The sequence below is a fragment of the Epinephelus fuscoguttatus genome, linkage group LG13 (assembly GCF_011397635.1).
Source record: "Epinephelus fuscoguttatus linkage group LG13, E.fuscoguttatus.final_Chr_v1".
NCBI lineage: Eukaryota > Metazoa > Chordata > Actinopteri > Perciformes > Serranidae > Epinephelus > Epinephelus fuscoguttatus.
This window is the reverse complement of record NC_064764.1, coordinates 14145324-14168584: the sequence shown is the minus strand read 5'-3', so window position 1 is coordinate 14168584 and position 23261 is coordinate 14145324. Positions and strand designations below refer to the sequence as shown.

General features: G+C 38.2%; 3 protein-coding genes across 4 annotated transcripts; 2 read left to right on the top strand and 1 right to left on the bottom strand.

Annotated features, from left to right (window-relative positions):
- The first annotated feature begins 2409 nt into the window (after positions 1–2409).
- LOC125899936 (UDP-glucuronosyltransferase-like) lies at positions 2410–10672 on the top strand. The gene is made up of 5 exons (XM_049594612.1): positions 2410–3380; positions 5433–5564; positions 5800–5887; positions 6010–6229; positions 9020–10672. Exons 1-5 carry the CDS (start codon positions 2520–2522, stop codon positions 9300–9302), a joined length of 1584 nt encoding a protein of 527 aa, XP_049450569.1. The 5' UTR covers positions 2410–2519; the 3' UTR covers positions 9303–10672.
- A 4001-nt stretch (positions 10673–14673) lies between these two features.
- Positions 14674–16958, top strand: LOC125899676 (mast cell protease 4-like). Its single transcript, XM_049594134.1, has 5 exons — positions 14674–15127; positions 15357–15504; positions 15843–15984; positions 16188–16448; positions 16597–16958. Exons 1-5 carry the CDS (start codon positions 15070–15072, stop codon positions 16762–16764), a joined length of 777 nt encoding a protein of 258 aa, XP_049450091.1. The 5' UTR covers positions 14674–15069; the 3' UTR covers positions 16765–16958.
- On the bottom strand, positions 16866–23111 carry rabl3 (RAB, member of RAS oncogene family-like 3). Of its 2 annotated transcripts, none has more exons than XM_049594135.1 (8): positions 23036–23111; positions 22279–22370; positions 19845–19974; positions 19639–19753; positions 19351–19504; positions 17948–18019; positions 17567–17605; positions 16866–17419 (listed from the first exon to the last, which is right to left on the bottom strand). In XM_049594135.1, the coding sequence occupies exons 1-8, from the start codon at positions 23079–23081 to the stop codon at positions 17363–17365; spliced, it is 705 nt and encodes a 234-aa protein (XP_049450092.1). In that variant the 5' UTR covers positions 23082–23111; the 3' UTR covers positions 16866–17362. The 2 variants fall into 2 exon arrangements, with proteins under 2 accessions (XP_049450092.1, XP_049450094.1); XM_049594137.1 differs by having other exon boundaries at positions 19351–19501.
- Between the last annotated feature and the right edge of the window lie 150 nt (positions 23112–23261).

Sequence of the window (23261 nt, the reverse complement as noted above, 5' to 3'; positions counted from 1 at the left end):
CCAAAACCAGAGGGATAGGAGGGAAGACCTTTCAAGTTCTGACCACAGTGTGTGTACATACAGCTCCCACGGACTCCACTTATTTATTGTGCAAGAGTCTTGTTTTCCCTGCACTCAGAGCGTTCCAAATCGTCTCAGTTGTGATCTTGCTTTTGAAGTTGCTACAAGAAACTGGGCACAAGTGGGTCCAGTTTCAACAGCTTTGTTCAGCCTGGTGATGAATGGCAAGTTTATGCAAATTTCACTGGAAAGAGGTCAAGTCTCTGGAGCTCTTTGGAGGTTGGAGCTTAACACTGAATGTATCAAAACAACAAACTATCTTGTACACTGTGTTGTCCAACAATGTTTGAAGGTAAGTGTTGTAGTAGTGTTCAATTGCTGCGTGAAGTGGGCGTGCTTGTGAAGATTCTTTGCTTCAGAAAGTTACAGCCCCCAGTTCTGACATCAGAAAGGCATGTGGGGAGAGACTTCAACTCAGGGTTAATTTAGGTTCAACATTAGACAGTCAGAACCTCTGTCTGTACTCTGTGTTCATCTGGTCTGTATTTGTGTATGTTTTCTGAAAACATATGGACATGGATGAAACAGAGCAGTACAGCCAGAGATCCTGATGGCAGTGTAGTGTATCCAGATCTCATGTATGTAATGGCCGTACAGACCGCCACCATCTACACCTCTGCCTCCATTCACCTCCACCTCATTTGTTTTTTGAAACCTTTGACTTGGCCATCTAGTGCCATTTATTGACTGTATCAGTGCCTTTATAAAGGGTGCATGGAAGTATGAGGGCAGTCAGGTTTTTAACAGCTGAAACTGATGTATTTTCGTACATAAAAGGAGTATAAATGAGCCTTAACGTGCACTGACACCTTTCCACTGTATCCACACTAACCAAGTTAAATCTGAAGTTTCAGATCAAAATCATTCCACTCTGTAACATCTAAACAATAAGAACAGTTACATTTCTTACAGTGTATTAAAGTTGACAACAACAAAACTATGTCTGGAAAAGCTTACGTCTTCATTTTCAAAAGGGTTATTTCCCCCCTTCCAGTGTTAGACTAGTTGTTGTTTTTTTGTTTTCAAAAAGCTAACTGTGTGAAAAACAGACTTAGTGTGGATGGAGGGCAAAAAACAAAAAAAGGATGTTTTTAAATTTTGCAGACTCCACAATGAGAAAATATGGTGGTGTTGGTTGTGTTTGTATTATTGATCCATAAAGTATGGGGTGCCGATTTAGATTTAGATTTAGCATTTAGACTTAGATTTAGATTTAGATTTAACATTTAACATTTAGGTGCCACATTTAATATTTAGATTTAACTATTTAATATATTTCTAAGTTAACAAATATTGTTGTAAATGTGGTAAAAGGTGACGTTAAAAAATTCACAACACTTTTTTAAACATTGTTTGAAGCTAAATGTGGCAAAATGTTGATGTTATTTTCAGCGTGAGCCACTTTACAAACGGCACCCCATAATAAAGAACTTTTTTTCTTATCCTTAATGAAATTGAATGAGCTAATAAGCTATTCAATTACACAACCAGGGCAGTTAGTCTCATAGAGCGTTACCTAAGGCAAAGCAAGTTGTAACCGTGGATAAAATTCCACAAATAACATTGTTTGTTTGATGTTATCACCCCCCCTACACAGAGGAAGGTGTTGGTTTCCTATTACAACTAGCTTTGCACGGCATCTGCCTTTTCACAATGCTTGTAGATATACCTGTGCGTGTGACTGCTGAAAGTGAAAAAAAGAGGTAACAAGAGGGCACACGGAATGGCCCATTTTAGCACGCAACTGTATGTTATACAGGGGGAGGAGAGAAGGAGCAGCCTAAGTAAACAGAGGACTTTGCACTAGTCATTTGGCGGTGCAAGCTGCAGACATGCATAACCACTGTGACTTGCAAGCCTTACTGACTGTTAGAGTCCAATGCTGGAGGAAAAAAATAAGAATACAAATGGAAATTGCAGTGAGCATGATGCAAAATATAATGAGAAAAAACATTTTTACTAACTACTTGTGTCCTTAAAAGAGTTTTTAGCTTATTTTCTTTAGCATATTAAATTGGATAAACACACTGTTTTATAATACTTAGACTACACTGCTTCAAATACCATAATGACAAAACTGAATTGCAACTTACAACTTACAATATAAAACTTCCATTATGTCTTGTAAATGTATTGAAAGTTAAATGAAAACACCAAGGCATGAGAGGAAAGACATGAAGTGAAAAGAAAAAAGTAAAGCCCCATAAGAGAATGTTTATCTGAATACTATCTGAGTCCTAGACTTCTCCACAAAGTCCACTGGGAATCTTCACTCAATCTGTCTTCCTGTGGTTATGTAATAGCCCGCCTGCAAACACAGGCTCAACTTCCTGCAGATTTTAAACACTCACTCACTCACTCACTCACTCACTCACTCACACGAACACATAAAGTCACCCCTTAACAACAGCTACCACCAGCTCTTACAAGGAGTCAGCTTGCAGGAGAGAGAAGAGGCAATGAGCAGCGGTGTGTGGTTTCCTGCACTGAGGCTGGTGGCCTGGCTGTGTTGCCTCAGTCTGGGGCCCGTTCAGGGGGGGAAGGTGCTGGTTATGCCTGTGGATGGAAGTCATTGGCTTAGCATGAAGATACTGGTGAAGGAGCTCATCGCAAGGGGGCATGAGGCTGTGGTGCTGGTGCCTGAAAGCAGCCTGTTGATCCATGGCTCAGAGAGCTACAAGACAGAGGTCTACCAAGTGTCCTACACCAAAGCTGAACTGGATGGAAAATTCGCCGAGCTGCAGACTGGAGTGTTCCTCAAGCCACCAGCAATCACAGACTTGTTTATTAATGTGCAGCGTTTGACTAACTTTACTTCAATTCAGGTGAAAGGCTGCGAGAGTTTGCTGATCAACCAGCCTCTCATGAGTCAACTGAAGGAAGGGGGCTTTGATGTTGTGCTTACAGATCCCTTCCTTCCCTGTGGCTCAGTCCTGGGTCATATGTTCTCCATTCCAGTGGTTTATTTCCTGCGTGGACTTCCATGTGAGCTGGACAGTAAAGCCAACCAGTGTCCCTCTCCTCCTTCGTATGTTCCTGTGTTTTTCTCTGGAAATACAGACATCATGAACTTCCCACAGAGAGTCAAAAACATGCTCATGTCCTTTTTTGAGGTCTATCTGTGCAAAGTAATGTATGCCAGCTTTGATGATCTGGTCAGCAGGTATTTAGGAGACAACATGACCTACGAGGACGTTCTTAGTCACGGTGCTATCTGGCTTCTCAGATATGACTTTGTTTTTGAAAGGCCCAAACCTGTCATGCCAAACATGGTTTTTATTGGAGGTATCAACTGTGCAAAGAAAGCTCCTCTGCCAGCTGTGAGTATTTAAAGAATGCATGATAGAGTAAACAATCAGGCATCACATGTGGATTCACTTAAGGCAAATTGTATATACTTGCATTGTGTTGAGTCAGGCTAAAGCAAACCCTCAACAACCAGTCAATAGTTTTGTATTAACAACTGATGACAATGACAATGTGTAACTTGAAACAGGTCACTCATAGTGATAAACTAATGGAGAATTATTAACCGATTCTGCGGCTCTTTTAGCTCAATGTATTGGTTGCACAGCCTGCAAATTCTGCTCTCACTGTTTTCAGCAGCTGTTGGGAAACTATTTTCAGCAAAAACAAAATGCTTTGCCATAGTTAGCAACTGCTTAATGAAAGCAGTTTATCTAACTGCTAAAGAGACAGATATTTATCTCAGGAGCTGGTTGAAACCAAACTGTTGGGTTTAGTTTCACCTGGAAGCCTTTTCCATATAAGCATGTTGCTGCTTCTCTGCCGGATGTGCAAATATGTAACTGTTTGCTGACATGTTGGACAAAATGACCATTTAGATATCAATTATTCACCTTATTTTTGTAAAGAAAACTTTGTTTTTTGGCAAGCATAATTGTTTGATTGATTGGGGACCATGTTTAACCACAGCAAAACTATATCAAAGAACTTGTGTTGCATAAGCCAAGTGTCATTTGTCCAGTCGTATGCTAAGTACTTCCTAACACATGCACTTTCAGTAAAACCTTACTATTTAAGACTGAACTAAGAATAAAACATATATGCTCTCTTCTCAAATACTACAGCTGGATAAATGAGATTATGCCATGTGAGAGTTTGTAAACGGATGTTTTGATATAGTTTTGCGATTGTTAAATGTGGTCCCCAGTCATGTGAAAAAGCAAAGCTTTCTCCATGAGTTCAAGGTAATACGGTATGAACAATTGATTTATGAACATGATAATTTTGTGGGTGAGGTATTCCTTTAATTAGGTGATGATATGCCAGAAAATTTTTGTAAACCCTAACTGACCAAAAAAGTAAATCAGTTGATGGAGCTTTTAATATTAGTTTGATATATGTGACCACGACTTTAAAGGACTGACGATACTTGGTTCGCCTTACCCTGTACCAGTCAGCACCTTTTCTGACATTAAAATAAGTTAGACAGATACAGGGAATCTCACATCTCTTGCAAAAAGATTAAAGAAACAGAACAGCTGTGACAGAGTATAGTACAAGCATTATTATTATTATTATTATTATTATTATTAGATGGTGCATCAGTTTTTATTTCAATTTAAAAAAACAAAACAACAGGCAACCTGACAGGAAAAGTATATAGCTAACTACAACTACAACTACTGCATTCCACCATAGCATTTAGATTGCACATGATAAGTAACCCTATTAAGCATATAAGACTTACTTTTATTGTAAAATGCATGTTTTTGCTTCATTCTCAGGATGTAAATTAGAGATATAGGTCAGTCAAATAACAGAAAATGGCAGTGCAGAAATGCCAACGATAAGTTAAAGGCAATTTTGAAAGTGTCACATTAAGAACTCATATCTTAAATATATATATATAGATTAAGATTGTAAAAATTGTTTTGACTGTTAATCATGATTTACCAACAACTGGCTCACAACATTGTGAAAGAACAGGTTTGTCTACGGACAGTTCAGTGTGTGAAATCTGAGTCAGGAAAAGCTGATTTGTGGACTCTGGCCAGTATAATCTAAGAAAAGAAGTGAGGGGCCCTGTTGTGTTAACAGAAATCAAATACTCAACAGAAACAAAGGGTTTGTTGACATAAGCACAAACAGGATTGTGCTTCTCCTGTTATTTAATTGGGTGGATCTGTGCTTGATACAATGTTGTTCAAACTATTTCCCTTCAATATATTTGAAAATATTGTATGAAAGCAATGTTCTGCTACACAATGGCTGCACCTTGAAATAAAAAGCTGGTGCGCTTTTATTATGAGCATACATCCATACAATCTAAAAATTGAGGATTTTCTAGTTGTTGGTTTTTTGTTTGTTTTTTTTACTCATTTGTGTCTTTTCTAACTTCCCTGCAGGACTTAGCGGAGTTTGTGGATGGCTCAGGAGACGACGGCTTTATCATTTTTACCCTGGGCTCACTGATTTCCGACATGCCTGCAGAGAAGGCTAAACAGTTCTTTGACGCCTTTCGGCAAATTCCTCAAAGGGTAACAATCAGCATAACCAAATAAATCACTTTACTTAGATTAAATCCAATAACCTACATCAGTTGATGCCAGAATTAAACTCTATTGATTACTTTTCTCTACACCCTTATCTAGTCAGTTTGAACCTCAGGAGTTTGTCCCTTGTCTTACCTTATTGTATACATGCCAAACTCTCAGTTCATTTCATGACCAGTTTACATATGTTAAAAATGAGGAGGTATTATTTCTGTTGCAGGTTTTGTGGAGATACACTGGAGTCGTACCTGAAGACATACCCAAGAATGTGAAACTTATGAAGTGGTTACCTCAAAATGATCTCCTAGGTGTGTTAAGTTTCTTCCAGGCAGTGTTGCCATCATGTGACATCAAGTATGTTCTTAAAAAGTTACCTGCAATTGCTTTTGGGTGGATTGAACCTTTAACTGTGTGTTTCTGTGCTCCTCAGCCCATCCCAAAGCTAGAGTCTTCATCACTCATGGAGGCACCCACGGTATCTATGAGGGCATCTGCAATGCTGTTCCCATGTTGATGTTTCCACTGTTTGGGGACCAGGGGGGCAACGTAGAGCGCATGGTGTCCCGTGGTGTTGCAGAGCAACTTAGAATTTATGATATGACGACTGAAACCCTTTTGGCTGCACTAAATAATATCATCCATGACAAAAGGTAAGACTACTGCATGTTGATTAAAGAGAAGAGTCACTCAGTTGTGCATGGAAATTGTAAAAATTCCCAATCAAAGAAAAAGATACAAATCAAATGTGCCTTGTTTAGTTTTCTTGTAAACAAACAAAATGTATGTTTACATACAGAGTGTATGCATGAGCTGTGAGACCTGAGATATACTTGCTTTTTGACCAACTGGCTGCGCTGTGAATGTAATTGTTCACCCACTTGCCTATGTACTGCACATGTAGTAGGATGGAGGATTCCACTAGAGGGCACACCAGAGAAATCAGACTGCAAAGAACGTCCAGATTTGTATGATGCAAACAACAAACATGGCAACCATTGAGAAGATTAAACGTCCTGTCCAAATACCCGCACTTGCGCCCTTGTGCCCCTTAATTGCGCGCTCCCGCTAAGGGGCGCAAGTGCGTAGGGTTTCCAAATTGTCTTCTGTTGTTATCAAGGGGTGCAAACCTGCGCCCTTAATGCACCCCTTCCGAAAGTGCGCATCAGACCTCACTTCGCTGAAGGATTTTACCCAGAATCCTCTGTAGTGTCGTGACGCCGTAACACTACACAGCTGGCCGGTACAACTCACCATCTTCAAACCGTAACTGACGTGTCCGCGAGCCGTTAACTCCGACTGACAACAACCGTTAGAAGAACATAAGTTCAAACAACACGCTGTGTGGATTTAATAATACATGACAGGGCGTTAATAATGAAATATACAGTTTACAGTTGACTGGAGGTTTGTATAACAGTCCACATCACTTTACAGTTTTGATTGGGTCTTTAATTATTATTATTTTATTACCGTATGTCTTTATAGTTTATTTTATATCACAATTTACCACAATTTATCCAAGCAAAAAACATTTTAATAGTAATAACGGTAATCTAGGCTACGTTAACGGTAGAGTAAAAAAAAAAAGATGTTACAGCTAATATACACATTATTAACAGGTAAATTCACGAGTAAAATGTAATTTAATTTACCTGTTGGTTGGGCATCAGCATCAATACTTGGATCTGATGTAGATGCCGCCTTCTCCTGCGGCTCCTAATCCTCCTCATCATTCGCTTATTGTGTCTATTTATCATTTGCCGCAGCAGTGCTGCGAACAACGTTATTTCCTCTAACGCCATGTTTCGTCTCCTAGGAGACGGACCAGCTGGACCCAAACGGAAGTGACATGTACACAACTGTCCCAATTCTCCTTTTTAAACAACATCGATCCCTTGCACACTTACGCCCCTAACTGCACTTTTGGCAAGTGCACTTCAGGGAAGACTCAGGGCGCAAGTGCGGGTATTTGGACAGGACCAAAGTATTGTTAATTCTGAGATAACAGCAGAAAAAGCGAAAGCAGTGCCATCACATATGCTATGTACTGTACAACGACCCTAAATCAAGTGTGTTGTGACAATGGCAAGTGTATGTTACATTGCCCTTACTGTTCGTGTGTATTTTAGTCCTGCATAGTTTTCATCCATATTAACTAGCTTTCATCTTCTTTTTCTTTGTCTTTGCTGGCACTGTTCTGCATACTTTGGTGCATTACTAACCTTCTATAGATCAGTAGATAGTTTGAAAGCAGTGATAGGACTGTGTGTCACCTGCATGTGCGTGCCAGATGAACAAAACGGGGACCCAGTCATAGGGGAGAAAAAAAAAAACATCCCATAGAGAAGCAGAGATCCGAAACTCCACAGGGAAATGGAAAAATTATTAGGCTACTTATTTGTGTTATCTGTCAAACATATTTCATACACCAAGAATGAAGAATATATATATATATATATATTTATATATATATATATATATATATATATATATATATATATATATATATATGTATATATTTATATATATATACTGTACATATATTTTTTTTTTTTCAATATTTGGCTGTCTTGTCTCTGCACACTCATGGTCCACCCACAATGCAAGCACATAGGTGTTTTTACATATATGCTGCCTGGTCAGACCTCTGGACTGTGTGGGTGTGTACAGGGTGTGCTTGATTGATCGTCCTCACTCTTCAGTTTGTGTTTTTCCATCTTAAAGGTGCCCTGTAACTGTTACTTATGAACAATATTCACATTCAGTGTATATCACCAGAACCCTCTGTGTCTTTCCTTTAGGTTTTACAAATTAGTTGATTAGTTAACATTTGAAAAGCCAATTTTTAAGATATTTCAAACTGCATGTGGTTAACACCCATGTTTGCTTCCTAGCAGACACCTTCCTTGCTGCCTTTGCTGGCGTACTGCTCTCTATTAACTATTGTTGCCCTGTTGCTTTCTGTGGTCAGTGTCCCTCCACCCTGTATGATGATGATAAATCCATGTACATAGTGTGCAGAGGCTTTCTTCCTTTTTATCAGTTTCTACTTAAACAGATTTCGTAATGCTTGCAGCTTGGCAAATACTTCTCAAAAATTAACTTTCTTTTTTATATGTGTCCTTCTCTATAAATATACTTGTTAATCATTATAATGCTGTACATCTGCTGTATTTACATTCAGTAAAATACTGAACATTTGTTTGACAGATTTCATATAATAAGCTGTAATTCTAAGGGTTATTAATTTGTCATTGCTGCTGTTGTTCGAAGGAGAGTTATCTTTAGACCGACATGAATGTGTCACATCTTATTTCATACATTTATAGCGTATAAAGCATGATAGTACATAGTTACTGATGTAGTCTGTGATATATCGTAGGCCTTGTGATGATGTCATTCTTTTAAATTTATATTTTCATTGTATAATGTCTCAACAGTTACAAAGAGAAGATGGTGACGCTGTCTCAGATACACCTGGACCGTCCTGTTCCGCCTTTGGACCTGGCTGTTTTCTGGAGCGAGTTCGTCATGAGACATAAAGGAGCCGCACACTTGAGGGTGGCTGCACATGAGTTAAACTGGATTCAGTACCATTGCCTGGATGTCATCGGCTTTTTGGCCCTCATTCTCCTCACTGTTCTGTGGGTAACACTAAAGTGCTGCCTGTTCTGCATCCGCAAGTGTTGCAGAATGGGGACTGCAAAGAGAAAACGAGAGTAGCATTTCTATTGCAACAGTCTTATAATAAATGACTACAAATGACAGGTTTTACAAATTCTGTAATGAAGTTAATAATTGAGGTTGAAACACTGGTATGGAATTTTAAACTAGAGTGTGTGTGTCTGTGTGTGCGTGTGTGTGTGTGTGATATGTTTGTAAACTCTGTTTGTGTAACAACATGCTGACAATGATTGAAGCCATTCTCTGGATTTTGTTAGTAATATTCAGCAGTGTAAGAAGAAGACTCCTCTGGCTGCAGGAGAAATGTTTTTACTGATTATTGAGTGGGTGGGATAATTGACTTTTTTTAATCTAATTGTTTTATTGCTTATGTGCAACACATTGTTTGATAGATGATGTTCCCGGCAGCTGATCACAACATTTCTGAATTGAAGTCACAAACTTGGTGTGTCAGCTGGGTAAAGTAGGATTTATGTCTGTTTTTAATTTTCATTGTTTTACTACAAATAGTTTAATCAGACTAATGTGTTTAAATGTCACTACATTTGATTTCAACAGCAGTCAAAGCTGTATTCTCACAGTGTTTGCCAAATTAGCCTGCTGACTGGGAAGCTAACAATACATAAGGTGCTACACTACAATGTTTGTTTTTGTTTTTACTACTTGGCCCCAGTTGCATCATTCATGGGGAATTCCATTAACTCATATTTATATTGGCTTTCTCCACTAGTTAGACAAGCCATTCTTCCTCACATCAACATCTTGTGGGATTATTCCCCAAGGCAAATACAATATCTAGAAGCTGATGCGTACAATCACTGCTAATGTTTGCCACTGAGCTGTGGTTCTCAAGAATGTGTAAGAGGGCACTTAGAGGCTGTTATTATGGAAACAGATGGCTGCTCGCTGTACAAAGCATTGCTCAAGATTTGAACTTGTGACCTTTCAGTTAAAGTTTAATGTGAGACCTTCAGGCTGCTGTCTGCCGACAACCAAAGCTTTGTATATGCCTCATCTAACAGCCAATTATCTTGCTCTAAAAATGTTTATTTGAGGCCATTTTTATATTTTCTATCAAGAAGTAGGTGAAGCTATGTAGTATCTGACGTGCCACATGTTATGTGATGACCAGGGTCTTACATGATCAGTTAGGGGCCCAGGTTAAGATTTTATCATGGCTTAGGTCAAGGATAGATAAGCTAGGTGAAAGGTTGGATTCCATCTAGATTGTCTTTCTGACACTTGTCATATTTTGTCTCAAAGTTCACAAAAACAACCAACCTATATAGGCAGAGTACTTGGAGTTGTTTTTCCAGAGTAGTTCACATCGGCTCCGAACTCTCTCTCAGGCAATCTAGATGCTTGATAGATGCTGTACTTCTTGTAATAAACCTTTTTTTATGCAAGCAAGATGGTGTCATCGGAGTCTCCTTCATCACCTTCACATCATCGCTATGTAATATACGACAGCTATGTGTATATATTGTTGCTTTAATTGAACCTGGAGTCACTGTGGAATTCAAGGTGAGCAGAAAATTCTGCTTAGTCTGTGAGCGAGAAAAACACTGAGCCTGAATGTCAGTACTGGTGTTGAAGGAAAATGTAAAAAAAAAAAAAAAAAAAGCATTTGCAAGCTTTTGTGATGTTGTAATTATTGTGTCAGCAGCAATAGTGCAGGAAATATTCTTATCCTTTACTTAAGTAAAAGTATTAATACCACCTTGTAAAAATACTCTGCTACTAGTAAAAATCATGCATTGAAAATTACGTAAAAAAAAAAAACTATGTTAGTACAATCAGGAAAATGTATTTAAGTAAAAGGAAAAGTACTCGCTGCAGGAAATTTTAGATCTATTTAATCAATCAAAATAATTAAAAGGAAAAGTAACAATGAAATGATTATGCATGAAAAATTATCTAAACAATCATAAAAAAACCTGTTAATTTTCAAATCAGTCAACAAATCGTTTTAGCTGCACTTGTATATTTTCTTGGGGTTTGTGCACAAAAGTCTTACCTTGTAAAGCAACTAGTAACTTAAGTTATCAAATAGTTGTAGTAGAGTAGAAGGTACAGTATTTTCTTCTGAGGTGGGATCGAAGTAGAAAGTTGCATTAGATTAAAAACCTCAAGTTACCTAAAAGTACCTCAGATGAGTAAATATACTTAACTTCATTCCACCACTGGTCAGCAGAGGGACCCACAGTAACTGAAATTACAGTAATTGGGATCAGTAGACAAGTATAGTAGTATTTCTTTAGCCCTGAAATATAATAATTCCATCATTATGAGTCTACAACATGATCTAAATCTGATTATATGAAATTCATGCATTTTTAAAATGTTCCTCAAATGTATAAGTCATGTTTCCTCACATTAGACAACAATTTATGTACTGTGAAAATTAAATGTTTCTCTCCTATTTTGGAAAGAAAAGTATTTTTAGAAAGTGCAAAAAGTGCATATGACATTAATGTCCAGAGAAGCCCAGCAGAAGTATTAAAAAGTGCACAAAAAAACACAAATACCCAGACATTTAAGGACAGTAACATTACAGCAGCAGAAATAGACATTCATCGGTCACTCGTGCAAGAGAGAAAAGTGCAGTGGTACAGTCTTCAACTGCCATCCTCTGCGTGAAACAGAACAGGGGTCGGGACAGTAGACAGAGGTGAGTGGAATGTTGCGTGGGAGCTGCAGCAATGCAAGACCTAGTTCACAGTTATTGTAGTGGTGGAATGTGATGTGTGAAGATGGATGGGGGGCAGAAAGGGGGAGGGCTGTTGATTTAGTAGCTTCACTGGTTTGCCCTCTCAGCCTGCCTTGCAGAGGGTGGGGTCATGCTTGTGGAAACCTCTGGTAGTATTAGCACATCTTCCTGTTATTAAAGTAGCTGTTTCTATGGTTCAGTGGTTCAATTTTAAACCCATCTCAGCCAGTCATGTGTATGGAAAATGTGACCAGTAAGTAAATATGAACATATGCCTTATCAGGATACCCTTACGTTTTTTTCTGTGGCAACTGATTAAGTGTGATACATAATGAGTCTGGTTTCAACATTACATAATACTGGACACATCAAAGCTTTTTTCAGCTCCACCTATTCAGAGGACTTGTGGGAGTGTACTGTATGCACCTCTAACCCTGTGAGTTCGCCTTCATAAATGAAAATGGCATGAGGGTAAACAAAAAGGTGAGGACTGCCAACATCCAGCACTTTTATGCAGGTCCATTAATGCCAGAATTTAGATTATCTAAAAACCAAAAACAACACAATCCATGAACTATTACATATCTGTTCATATCCCTGCATAGGCATAATGTCCTCCATTGCAACCATATGTGTTGTGCCACTGTGCCATGTCAAATATATTGTGAATGTCCCTCCACCTGTGAGGTACTGTGTCTATTGCTCTGCCTGACTGCTTGTGAGGGCCAAACAAACACCTCCCTGAGAGACAGGACAATAAAGCACCACCATGGAAACTCCCAGTAATCAGACTCAGCAGTGGCAATAATAATGGCAAACGTCTTCAACTTCACCATAAAAATCAAGGGAGCTGTATTGTTTGACCTGCTGTCGTGCTGTGTGGAAACAGAGATGACTCTAAACAGACTACTGAGAGTTATCGTTTCAATTCATTGGACAGCCCTCCCCATAAATATGAACATGTTACAGTACTAGAAGTAAGGTGAATAGGCTGTATGAGGAGTGGACTGTCCTTTCATAAGTGTGCTTTATGCACTCAAATGCCTATAGCTCCATCTAGTGGTAGACACAACAGCATATATTGCTTCCCGGCTCCCTCGTTGTTGATAACACTCGCACCATGATAGTTTAGCAAATAGACACCTGTGTGTTAATCAGACAGCATTCTTCTACATTCACCCACCAAGTGTGTGGTCAAGTATTTCAGAACCCCTAATGGCAGTTTGTACAGTAAATGCTCATTTGTTGGTTGTTTAAGTTTAAAAAAAAATAAAAATGATTAACTACTATCAGCAGCTTAAACAGACATCCAATACTCTACCAGATATCACACCAAAGTCCATAATCCTCAAAATCTCTGAGGACAATATGGTCCTGCAAAACATGTGCTTCAAAACAATCAGTTTGTGTACAGCCCCATATTAAAAACAGTACTTAAAATACTGACAACAAACAACAAGTAAGCTAACTCGTGAAATCCTAACATGCAAGTCTGTCTTTTGATGAACCATTAAATACTTCAGGCCCAGACAAAACACAAGGGATAAAAGTTAGACTGTGATGTAAGTGTGTAGTTCAGCGTGGGAGGTGTGACTACCCTTGTTTGCAGTGTGGTTACTGTGGCCTTAAAACACAGTTTTCCACTCGACCATTTACCTTTCACCTCAGCTCTCTTCCTTTAGAGTAAATGTAGCCTATGATGAAATAGCAGTCGAGTATGAGTGCAACCCCAATTCCAAAGAAATTGATATGCCACGTAAAACATAAATAAAAGCAGAATGCAATGATTTGTGAATCTTTTTCAGCCTTTATTTAATTGAAGTCAGTACAAAGACAAGATATGTAATGTTCAGACTGATAAACTTATTGGTTTTAGTTCTTTTGGTTTTTGTAAATATGTATATATGCAAGTTAAGACTCCACCATGCAAAGTGAAAGCCACATATCAACAACACCCAGAAACACTGCCCACTTCTCTGGGCCTGAATTTATCTGAGATGGACTGACACAAAGTGGAAAAGTTTTGTGATCTGAGATGTCCGTATTTCAGACTGTATTTGGAAATCATGGACATTATGTCCTCTGGGCTAAAGAGGAAAAGGACCATCCACATTGTTACCAGAAAGTTCAAAGTCAGCATCTGTGATGGTATGGAGTTGTGTTAGTGCCCATGGCATCATGGGTAACTTGCACATCTGTGAAGACACCATAAATGCTGTAAGGTTCATACAGGTTTTGGAACAATATATGCTGCCATCCCTGCAGATTCCAGCAACACAATGCTAAGCCACATTTAGCATGTGTTACAACAAGGTGGCTTTGCAGAGAGTGCAGGTACTCAGCTGGCCTGCCTGCAGTCCAGACTCCCATAATTAATAAGTGAAGCATTATGAAGCACCAACTAGTACAACAGAGACCCCGGACTGTTGAGCAACTGAAATTATTTATCAAGCAAGATTGGGAAAGAGTTTAAAAGCTTCAACCATTAGTGTCCTCAGTTCCCAAATGCTCAACAGAAAAGGTGGCCACTGTCCCAACTTTCTGAGAACTTGTTGCAGGCATCAAATTCAGAATGCAATGACAGTTTATCAGTTTATCAGACAAATAAATATCTTGTTTTTGTACTTCCATACTTGTACATTTTTGTATCTTTTTATTTAAGTTTCACACAATTTCCCTTTTTTGGGAACTGAGGCTGTACATTTATGATTATCCACGGTAAATATGGACCTTTCTGATTTTTAGAGCAAAAAATAGATGGTAGAAGTAAACAGGACCTAAACTTCAGTTGACACACAAAGACACATACAGAGTGTAGTACAGTAAAGTGCTACACATTAAATTACAGACAAATGAACAACAACACGTGTGGCAACTCAAATGACAAGTTTGGCTTTGGGTTTATCTTGTTTTATGAGAGGGTCCAACTCATGCTGCAGTAGGAAAGGTGTGAACTCATCTCTCCTGTGCAGCAATGACACCTGCCCACTGAGTTTCCGCTGTAGGAGTTAGAAGCTTGAGTACAAAAGGTGGTGGTGGTGGCTGTAGAGGGGGCATAGTCAGACACACTGTTCAGCTCTTCAGCTCTCCACAACCATGATCCACACATACTGCATTGTGTGGATCTTTTTCTTTCAGCTGCTCTCCCTCACTGGTAAGATGAGATGAAATTATTTTTAAATTCATAGCTGGCATAGAAGTGAGTACACTGTGTATATTCTTGATAATGGTATCAGTTTTTCAGGGTCATAGCTTTTTAGAGGCTGTCTTAATGACTGGATTTTTTTTTTTTGCTTTTTTCTTTCCATAATAATTATTATTATTTGTCTATTAACAATTTGTAATCTGTAATATGTGTATTAATTAACCTCTTCTTGTGTAAGGGGCTTCTGAGAGTGGTATAGTGGGTGGCAAGGTTTCAAAACCTCACTCCAGACCCTACATGGTATCACTCCAGTTTCGTGGACACCATTCATGCGGCGGGATACTTATTCGTGAGGACTTTGTTCTAACTGCAGCACACTGCAAAAAGTGAGTTTTTAAACACCAGTTCAGAATGATAGAGTCACATGAAAAAATGTTTCTAATGCAACAATCAATTGAGAAATTAATGGGTATTAATTATCAGTATAAAAAGAATCGTAATTATTGAATATTTGTCATTTACAAAATATTTGTTGTTAATTACTTTCACTAGCTTACTACTTTTTCTATCAGTGTTTCTTAATGATTGACAATTGTAACAGTAATTTATATTTTCAGGTCAGATATTAGACTCTATCATCAATGTTTTTAGTCCAAGTGTTGAGTGCCAAGTTTAATTGTTGAATATATCTAAATATTTTTACATTGTTTGTTCCTTTCTTCAGCACAGCTCAGGCCATGACGGTGGTGCTTGGAGCACACGACATAAGCAAGAAAGAGAAGAGTCAGCAATGGATCCAAGTGGCTAAGTACCATCAACATCCGAAATACACTGGAAAATACGATTATGATATCATGTTACTTGAGGTAAACTAAAACTGTGTAAAAGTTCATATCAAAGCTTTCTCTGTAAATATTTTGTACATTGTAGTCAATGCCATCTCAATTATTTTTTCATAATGTAAAGTTAAAGCTGGGTGATTTCACACATTTGCTCTGAAGCGGGTGAGGGTGTGCGGGGGTGAAATCCACCACTGCAACCTTCAGCTCTACTCTGTTTTCTTTCACAGTTACAAAAGAAAGCCAAACTGGATAGGTATGTGAAGGTCATCCAACTGCCTAAGAAAGATGGGAAAATCCCAGCCAACATCAACTGTACTGTTGCTGGCTGGGGCCAAACTGGAGCCAAAAAGCCTTCCTCCAAAGTACTGAAGGAGACCACAGAGAAAATGCAGTTCAGCTTCGAGTGCAAAAGCAAATGGCAACAACACTTCAGTGCCGATCACATGTTATGCACCAAATTTAGAAATAAGACAGGAGGGGTTTGCCAGGTAATGTAACAGTATTGAAAGAAGACCAGCAAATAAGTAACAATTATATACAACAAAATGCATAAATTATGCTGCAAACACGGAGAAAACAGTCTTTTATTAATTAAAAACAACAACTCAATCAACTCTTTCTGTTGCCTTCCTCTAGGGTGATTCCGGTGGACCACTCCTCTGCAACAAGAAGCCTGTCGGTATAACAGCCTATACCTTTAAGGATGACTGTAATAATCCCAAGTATCCCCATGTCTTCACTAAAGTCAACTTCTTTGTCCCTTGGATTAAGAAAGTGATGAAGGCAGTGGGGAATGTTGCGTGAGCCACTATTAAGGCCAAGAATATCGTCCTTCCTTCACTTGCTTGCTGAATGATGTAGCTTAGTAAAGCAAAGATTTTAAGAATGAATTGTCTAAGTTTGAAAAAAAAAAGAACTTATAGAGGTATATGTAAGTGTTTTGCATGTGGAAAAATACAAGTGATTGTACAAAAAAAAGGAATTAAAAACTTGATTTACCACAAAAGTCTCACTGTACATTTATCGCGTACTCCTGTCCTTTTACAACTTCTTGCTAAAGCCTGTTCCTTCACTTCTTAAATGTGCTTAACTCCCTTTTACAAAATTATTATGCAAGTTTTATAGACTATATACATATTTAAGGTTATTATTTTCAGTAATTATTTTATTATTATCATTTGTATTTTTGCAGCACAATTTTAAGTCAACTTAAGCTAACATAACAGCAAAAAGAAAAAAGTGTTCAGCTTCGTATAAAGAAGAAATGGCAGAGAAAAAACAATAGTTGGTGGTGGGGGGTTTACAGGAAGCATTTCAGTGAGCGTGATGCTTTACTTGTGGTGTAAAAGCCCAGATGCATTACGGTTAAGCCACAGACCACTGCTGTTGTGCACACGGCTTGTCAGTCATAGTGCAAACTTTTGAAGTTGAACCGTTTTCTGTCTGTGAAACCCGTCATCTGCAGAGAAAGTGAAAGCAACGTACTGACTTTCAAAAACATGTCATCTTAAAATGAAATACTTGTCAGTCACAAATGAAATCTGATTTTCAGGTGAAGATTTCCTTGAACCAAAACAGAAATAAAGACCAGAAATGTGAAACTCACCTGACTGGGATCTCTTGTGAAATATCTCTTCTCTATTACCTGTTAAGAGACAGGTTGAGATTAAGAGGAAGGAGTGTTTTTAAATACAAAATTGAAATTTAATTACTTCACTTGATGTAGCACTATGATTCGAGCACTGCATAAATATCAGATTATTATAAATTAAATAATCACTATTAATGTTGGCAATTATTAGATATTTATAATTACACATTTACATTTGATAGTTTATGTTCCTCAGTAGATCCACACCACAGACACTGAAGTGTTTATAAATATGAATAATAATGTCCTTTACATGCTGTATTTACTGTTAAAAAAATGCTCTACAGCAACAGAAAATAACAGGTACGCCGCGTTACAGAGCTCTGGGTTTCTCACCTTGTCAAAGAACCTGCTAAGCTTCACTGCATTTGACGTGCCTGCAGCAAGGTATCTCGGGTTGGTGCAGTCCTGGGAAAACAAAATAGCACTTCAGCCACAAACCTCAAAGAAAGTCAGTCTTGTCTTTTTAAGGTTAAATCTGACAGCAGTATGCGTAGAATATGTATGCAATTATAGCTTCTTTAAAACTGATCTGACTGCATATATCTTCCTTTATATAAAAAACAAACTTGCCATCTGCCATGGTGTCTCCAGAGTCACCAGTTTTCAGATTATACACATAAAGGCTGAAATGTTACTATAGGTCTCTTTCATTTTCTTTTTTTTGTGACAGATTATAACAGTTTCGATTTTATTGTTTGGTAAATAAACTTGTTTCTGTGTCACAAGCACATTTATAAGAAAAAAATTACCATAATTCAAATAACTTGATCTTTGTATACTTGAAGTCTGTATGAATAGGGTTAGGGTACTGTTACAGATGAATGGAACGACCATTGCCTGCTGAGGCAATATTTGTGCCAGCTTATACAGGCCAACCAAAGCACCCCAGATGCCCCTCTCCCCAGCAATGCTTTCCAGCTCCTCCTGGGGGACCCTAAGGTGTTCCCAGGCCAGATGAGATATGTAATCCCTCCAGCATGTTCTCGGTCTACCCCAGGGCCTCCAGTTGGACGTGCCTGAAACACCCCCAGCAGGAGGCACCCAGGAGGCATCCTGATCAGACGCCCAAACCACCTCAACTGACCCTTTCAACATGAAGGAGCAGCGGCTCTACTCCGAGTTCCCTACAGATGGCAGAGCTCCTTAACCTATCTCTAAGGTTGAGCCCAGCCAGGAGACTCATTGCAGCCGCTTGTATCCACGATCTCACTCATTCAGTCACTACCCAGAGCCCATGACCATAGATGACGGTTGTGATGTTATTGGTACATTTACCATTTTCTTACATTCCATGTCTGTCTCCTGACTCTCATCTCAGGCCAGGCAGCATCCCTCATGTGGGACAGTTTTTATTTTTCATGACCAATATCATATTGGCTGGTTAAACAAAGCAATAATCAAAGTCTCCTCCACACAGACTCTGTTGTTCGTGGTTGAGGTTGCGACGTCGCCGGTCAAAACTCACCAAAGTTGAACTCCACGCAATGTAAAGATGCAAAATTGCTTTGCCAACAGAGGTGAATGTTTAAATCGCCCCTTTGCTCCATGTTTTGCTCTCACTGAATGGAAGTGTATGGGAGGTGACTATTCACTTGCATTTATTTCACTCATGTGACTGTACTTTTAAAGTTATAGCAAAGGAGACTGCAGCTCCACCTATCTCACCTCTTTTTGTGGAACATTTCTGTGACAGAGACCTATAAAAAGCTCTTACATTAATGAAAAATTCAACCTACGAGATTGATCTCCTCTGCGTTGAAGTCTTCGGACAGGAAGGCCGTCCGAGTGAGAACTTCATTGCGTTTGTTCTCTGGGATCTGGTCAAACTTTGTACCAATCAGCAGCAGAGGCACTGGGTTCTCAGCAAACTGCTCTCTGTCATAGTCACTGCTGTGAGAGAGAAGAATATAATCAACTCCCCAGCATTTTCAGTCACAATTTAATATCTTAAACACTGGCAAACATGTCAGTGTGTATACATTTTCCAGCTCATGAAAACAATACCACAACATGTATCTACTTACCCGTTAGAAACAATAACTCCTGTTGGAGACGAATCCCTGTTTAAAGCTTCTAGTGACCAGCGGTAAAGGTTCTGAGAGGACTTCTTATTTGTTAAATCGTGTACCAACATAATTCCTGGGGAAAAAAACAGAATATGGCACAACTAAATAATAGAAACCCTCATGATTTTATATTTCTTTGAATCATTATAGAAAATCATCTCTACCATTAACCGAATTGTAGAAGACAGCTCTGGTGCTTTTGATGCTGCTGGCACTGCCAACAGATCCTCCGACATCCCAGAGTTCTATGTAGTAGGTTTTCTCCTCCGGGGTTCCCTCCTTATAGTCTTGGACCTGTAGATCAATAGATATTATCATGACCCTTCCATTATTTTAGTCCTCTAAGCATCTCTAACATATGAGGGCTCTGCTAATTTTTATCTAATATGAATGTTCTGATTCATCAATGGAGGAAGGTAACTCAGTACATTTACTCAAATACTGTACTTAAGTACATATTTGAGGTACTTTCATTTTACTCAAGTGTTTCAGTTTTCTTGTTCATACTTCTACTATACGATTTAGATTAATACAACAAAATACAAACATTAAAAAAAGGCTTGTATCTATATAAGAATTAGAATGTGTGACTTTGACTTGTAGTTGAGTATTTATGCATTGTAAAGTACTGCTATTTTTAAAAGATCTGAATACTACTTCCACCACTGTGAATCACATAATTATATATAGGACTATTGGAATATTCAGCATATGGTTTCCAGTCAGTCAGCCTTTTACATATTTTCTTATTTAAAAGCTTGTTGTATTAAGTATAGGTTAATTCAAAAGGCAATGACATGATGTAATAATAATGATGAAGCATGATGTAATGATTTAAAATCAATAAAAGCCCATATGTCATAATTAGCATAATGCAAGAAAACCATGTGCGCATAACGTAATAACAATTTTGTGCATAACGTTATAAGTAATTACATCATATAGTGTAAGACTTTTTTTTTAAAAGAGTACTCTCCTTTAAAGCATTGGCACACTTGCAATTTTACATGACACATAGGGAGGCCTTCATTTAAAACAACTGGACTTTGTTTGGTCTAAAGGACATTTCATCAATAGGTTCAAAACTGATACAGCCTCTTAGATGTGTGACAAAATACAAGATGTCCACTGACTTGGACAAATGAGAACCGTTATAGAGATGATGTTGAACTTACAACACTGGGTGATTCTTAGCATGTGAAATAATTGTTCCATACATAATAATTCCAGTTCCTTCGGATGTTAGTATATGCAAACAACAAATAATATTAGATAACAATCAACAAAACTGTGTTTTTCTCTTTGGCCACTAGATGGCTTCTTTCAGTAGTTGTAATGTATTTCATCTTGCAAAAGAGAAGTTTCCTTGGGGCATTTTGCCAGAAATCAACATTAGCCCCTGAGCAGTTGAAGGCTAATTTAATCTGTTGACTTAAAAGTGTTTTATTACAGGCAGCTTGTAAGATATGCATTTGTGAGAGACGTTGGTGATGTTAGGTAGTAATACCTTCTAATAGAAAGGGTAGTGCATTAATCAGTGGAAGCTAATAATATCAACTGTATTTTTTGCAGAAGGATTAGTGCTGTTATCACTGGTAGCTAATAATAAAAAGTATCTTTCTGCCTGAATCATTAAAGCACTCATCACAGAAAGCATTCAACCGTGCCTCTGCCAGAAATATTATTGCAGTTTTCACAGGAAGCTTTATCAATGAATTATCTCCCAGCTGGAAAGGTTAGCGCACTGGCAGCTCTGGCATTAATCTGAACTATATTTCTGCTAGACAGTTGTTTCAGCTATCAGTGGTTACTAAAGGCTAATATCACATATTTTAATAATTCAGATATGTTCTTCCTGTGTCCCAGGAAATTTCAGTCGGTATTTGCAAATGTACACCACTCTTTTCTCCTTAAGCTGGAAATCAGAGTAAGAAACCCCCAATAACTGCTGAACACTGACAAATGGACTAGCCTTTCTGATAGAAATACGTTGTTGTTATTATTAGCTACCAATGATAAATGCATTAGCATGGTTTATCTCACTAGCTGTCAATGATAAAACACTTAAATTAGCGAGTAAATTTGCCTTCAACTGCTAAAGGGCTAATGTTGATTTTTGTCAGAAACAACAGTTTCTTGTAGTTGTTAATTTTGTCACACATCCAAGAGGCTTCACTTATTTGAGACTGATAGTGAAAATGTCAAATGTTTGTAGACCAAACAAACTCAAATTGCTTGAAATGAAGGACTCTACTTGTGTTTTGTAAAACTACAAGTGTTCCTAAGCTTTAAGAAGACAAGAGGAGGACTCTTTTAAAATCAATACACTTTGCACTGAATTTAAATTAGTCTGCTTTTTTCTGTCTTAGTTATGTAATAATTCTCTAATATTGTATTAACTTTTTTACATACTATAATAATTAGACACAAAACTGTTTTTACATTATGCACTCATGGTTTTCTTACATTATGTGCTGATGATTACATTATGAGCTTTAAACTATTACATTACACACAGGTATTATGGGTTGCTACAGGCCAGCAGTGTCGTTTTAGACCACATCTCAATGAAATGTTGTGGATTAGGTGTTTACTTACCCGTACATCCACAGAGCAGCCAACAGTCCACGATGGATTTCCTAACACCTGATTCTGACAGAGCAGATGGACCAAGGAAGACTTACCCACCCCTGCAAAAGATAAGAGATGTGGGTGAATGACTGGCAGTTTTGATAGGATCAGTTTCAACTCTATAGGCAAGCAATAGGCACAAGGAGACGCATTTTGTACGGCTGATCATATTATGTGGCTTTAATTCTTGATGTAATGCTGATCCCAAGACAATACAAACGTGGTTCACTTTTATATAGGAACAAGCCTCCATTGAAAAAACATGTCAGTGTAGCATATCCTTTATTTCCGTCAAATCATATACCTTGTAGACTATCAGTAAACATATCTGCCGAACTGTTGGGTGTCACCTTTTAGTTCGGCAAACATATTTCTATGGATAGTCAACTTTTGGTGCTGATCTATATGAAGCAGTCTTCCTACACGCAAATGCACCACTTAAGTCGGCAGTAGCCAGTGTAAATACATTATGACGTGCAGTTATTGCTTTTTAATTAAGCCTAAAATTGCTAGTCCACCTTTATCCCGACTTCACCAATAGACACAACAATTATACTGCCTCAGATCCACTACAACAGACTTTGACAAGACTTTGACGTCCCCTCATTTGAGATAAGGGTTGATAACCGGTTGATATTAACTCAGAATAAACAAATGTATGTACAAACAAGTAGACACGTTCACGTAAGAGTCTGACTGTGACTTAAAATGGTACTTAACTTACCGGAATCGCCTAAAACTAATACTTTTACCCTGTCAAGAGAAGCCATTTTTTGCAACAGTGTCGTCCCGGAAGTAAACAGTGGATATCCCGTCTGCGAATATTATTTGTCTAATTTGATTGGTTTAAAAAAAAAGTGAAAACAAAGAAAGCAGGGCCATTCGTCAAAATGCATGTCAATCAAAATCTCTTTGCTGCTATTGGCTATTGAGAAACCCTTTTGTTGCGG